The 3,642-nt window shown below is 37.6% G+C and overlaps 1 protein-coding gene across 1 annotated transcript; it reads left to right on the top strand.

Moving 5' to 3' along the window:
* The first annotated feature begins 1,328 nt into the window (after positions 1–1,328).
* Positions 1,329–2,832, top strand: LOC120287417 (protein ACCELERATED CELL DEATH 6-like). Its single transcript, XM_039300203.1, has 2 exons — positions 1,329–1,410; positions 2,029–2,832. Exons 1-2 carry the CDS (start codon positions 1,384–1,386, stop codon positions 2,830–2,832), a joined length of 831 nt encoding a protein of 276 aa, XP_039156137.1. The 5' UTR covers positions 1,329–1,383.
* Positions 2,833–3,642: the final 810 nt, after the last annotated feature.

Raw genomic sequence — 3,642 nt, 5'->3', positions numbered from 1 at the left:
TATTGAGTAAAAATATCTTTCCCAGAATTACTAAAATTTCACAAAATATATTTTGTCCATTCACAAGATGCAATGGGATTGAGTAGCACAATCCCTAAGGATGAGGTTACCTCTAAAGCACTCTCCCCTGTCTTTGAAGTCCTATGGCCATCCACAATCCTCAAACACCCTTGGAATATTCTTAAACAATCGAAATACCTCTCCCATATTATCGAACCTCTTTACCAGCACCTCCAGATTTTTATATTTGGGGCCAATTTTTTTTTTTTTTTTTTTTTTTGGTGGAGCCTTTTCCTTTCTGTAATTTGTGATTTATAAGCTCTACTATCTTAGAAAGAGATTCTGGTCACAAATTTGACTTAGATTTTACTCAAAAGTTTTGGTACGGTATGTAGATGATTTCTTAATTGAGCTGAAAAAGTGCCGTATACGTTTACGAAGAAGATGACGTTCAGTCTGAAAGGGTGGAACAATTTTGAGGGGGATTTCGGTACGGTGGCATGGAGGCTATTGCAATTTTCTTGACAATAGAATAAGTGTGCTTGATACTTGCTAGAATTTGATGAACATAATATGAAAATATCATTTTCCTTTTCTTGATCTTGCCCTATTTTGCATTATATCTGCCGACTCTATAGATACTTCATGGCATGGAAATGCCACATAAATTGCTATGTCATTTAGTAAGATTTTTATAATAACATCTTAAGTACATGTTGATGTCATTAACTAGTTTCATCATTGCAATCTAAACTGTCATTGTCGACTATCAATTCTACTAGTGATTAAGATTACATTGAAGATGTCCTTATTCCAAGAAGAGAAGCGTTTAAATATATCGAGATAAACCGATCCCCAACCATCCTATTTTGAAGCTCCTGATCCCAGATTTAGTTACGTTGATACACGAGAAAAACATGAAGCTATTTGCAATGACCGACTCTGGAGGCAGTAATGTATTCCATACAGTAGCTTTCCTGAATCGGGCCTGGGTATTCGAATTCTTACAACCAGAAACTGAATATTTGGCGCGAAAATGGGACATGAATGGAGATCTTCCCATTCATATTGCGAGCAAGATGGGTCGTGTTCACCTAATCGAGAAGCTAAAACCAGTATCAACGAGGCTAAATAGGCAAGGGCAAACCATTTCTTCATGTCGCCGCAAAATATGGGAGAGCCTCTGTAGTGAGATATATACTCAGAGATCTAGAACTGAGGAGGGAGCTAAATACACCAGATGATGATGGAAATACAGCTTTGCACTTGACTGCAATGCATTCACAACCCGCTGCTTTGATTCATCTTGTGTGGAGTGAAGAAATTGAACTTAGAGTTTGCAACAACGAATGCTTGACTGCTTTTGACATTGCTTGAAGACACATGGCAATGGAGCATACGAAACGACAGGTAGGTAACATGAACAATCACTATTTTATTTATCAACTTACTAGAGATTTCGTAGACTAAAACATTATTTAAGGCAGATCTTGTATTCAAATCATTATGTCTCCCAGCCAATTGGACATTTGAAGTATTGATCAAATTTCTTTAACAGCCGAGACTCCTCTCGGATAAATGTTTTACAGGTCTATAATCTAGTCTTAATAGGAGGTACTTAAAGTTTGCGATCATGCTTCTCTGCAGTTAGAAATAAGTAAAGTGTCTTTGATAATACAGAGATAACAATTTATATATTTCTTTTAATTGAGCCTATTAATACGGTCAAGGTTGTCAAGGTTGCATTCTGTTTTCCATAAAAAGCCAGGGGTCAATGTGGCAAATTTGACCGCTCCAAATGTATTACAGTCTCGTATCATTATTATTATGTTGACCTGTGAAATGATTGGCCACATACATTTTATCCATACCTCTTTTCTCGTATAAAATGAGCTTGGTACTTTCGTGTTAATTCTTCAAAAAGAGCAGAAACTGCATTTTTAGAAGTAAAAGTTTCCAGAGTTCATTCCCGTTATCAATATGGTATAAGTCTGTTCATTTTTCCTTTTTACATGCTTCCGATCCCAGCAATTGGCACTCCTAGCATTGGCTTGCTCGGTTGCGGGAAAAGTTCCACCTGTAAGCACAGAGTTACTCATACTTAGGCCGGAAGCTCGAGATAAAGAGTTTCCATCATTAGTCCGCTCACGCAAAAACAAGCCGGACAGGGACATCGTCAAGGATTACATCGGTGCCCGTCTGGTGGTGGCAACGCTTGTGGCCACAGTGACTTTCGCAGCTGGTTTTGCAGTTCCCGGAGGATTTGACAGCTCGGACAAAACCCCCAAAAATGACTTGGGCATGGCTACGATGCTGGACAAGAGAATGTTCCAGGCTTTCGTGATTCGCAACACCATCGCGATGTTCTGCTCAATGACTGTGGTCGTCAACCTCATCTGGGCACGGCTAGTTGACATCGAAATTGCGGTAACTGCATTCGAGCTCACAACACTGCCGCTAAAAATTGCACTCTTGGCGATATCCACTGCTTTCTTAACTGGTGTGACCTTGACCGTTGGCAAACTCTCTTGGCTTGCCAACACCATATTTTATTTGGGACTCCCTTTCCTCCTCATTATCTCAGGTGCTATATTGTTAGAGCACCCTCCCGTCTTTATCACGATCCAAAACTGTCCTGTCCGTCGTCTGACATTATGGCTTATTCTCGCTTACATTTATTTGTGGAGAGTTGAGACGTACATTTATGATGACACGGAAGATGACAGAAAGGTGAACGAGACCTTCGCTAGTCGGCTTGCGGATGGTGCTGGTGAAGTGAAGACTGACGACTCGGCAACAGCGAAATGTGAGTATGCTCCTTCAAATCACTGATTTCTGGTCTTGTTTGCTTCATCTGTTTATAAGTTCTTTGAGCAAAGTCTGAGTCTATGAGTGAAGATGAGTATTAAAGTACTTGTACTAAATTATTTGAATTAAGCCTCGCAATTGTATGATAACTTAAGTTTTAGAACAATTGATTATAGTTTTATGAAGTTCCTTAGTGATGCACACGACGTTTAAATTAAATGGATGAATGGCTCATTTCATCCATTCCATTGCTCTGGAATCAAATTATTAGTTTTGATCAAGTAGAAGCTCGTGGGTTTATAAAATCACTCGTCTAGAGTGGCCATGTATGATTTACCTTGGACCAGTCCAATTTACGGCCCTCTTGAATCACAACATCCTAGGCACTCACATGTCCGTGTGTAAAGAAATAATTCTCTTCACCTACTCTACAAGTGAAGTGTTGGGCGAAGAAAACTAGGAAAAAAATGAATAAGAGCACAAAAGTCTTAAAACTTATCAATACAATTGAAAATCCTAAAATTTGCAAAAATAAAATCAATGTCTAAAACTTGTCAAATTGGTGCAATTGAGTCATTTCCTTAACTCCATCTAATTTAACTAACGGAAAATGTGGACATGGTTTTCATTTTTTATTTCTCAATCTTATGTAGTAATGATGTGACAAAAACAACATCATTTCGATCCAAACTTGATTTCAAACAATATTTATTTACATTAAATAAATAAATAAATAAATAACAATTTGAGAGAGAGAGACCAATATTTATTTAAATTTAGCTTTTTTTTTAATTTAATTTAAATAAAATCATATTAAAAATCAGATTTGAAAAA

This window comes from Eucalyptus grandis, chromosome 1, assembly GCF_016545825.1.
Source record: "Eucalyptus grandis isolate ANBG69807.140 chromosome 1, ASM1654582v1, whole genome shotgun sequence".
In the NCBI taxonomy this organism is placed as follows: Eukaryota; Viridiplantae; Streptophyta; class Magnoliopsida; order Myrtales; family Myrtaceae; genus Eucalyptus; species Eucalyptus grandis.
The sequence above is the reverse complement of the archived record's forward strand: the minus strand, read 5'-3'. Positions and strand labels throughout refer to the sequence as shown.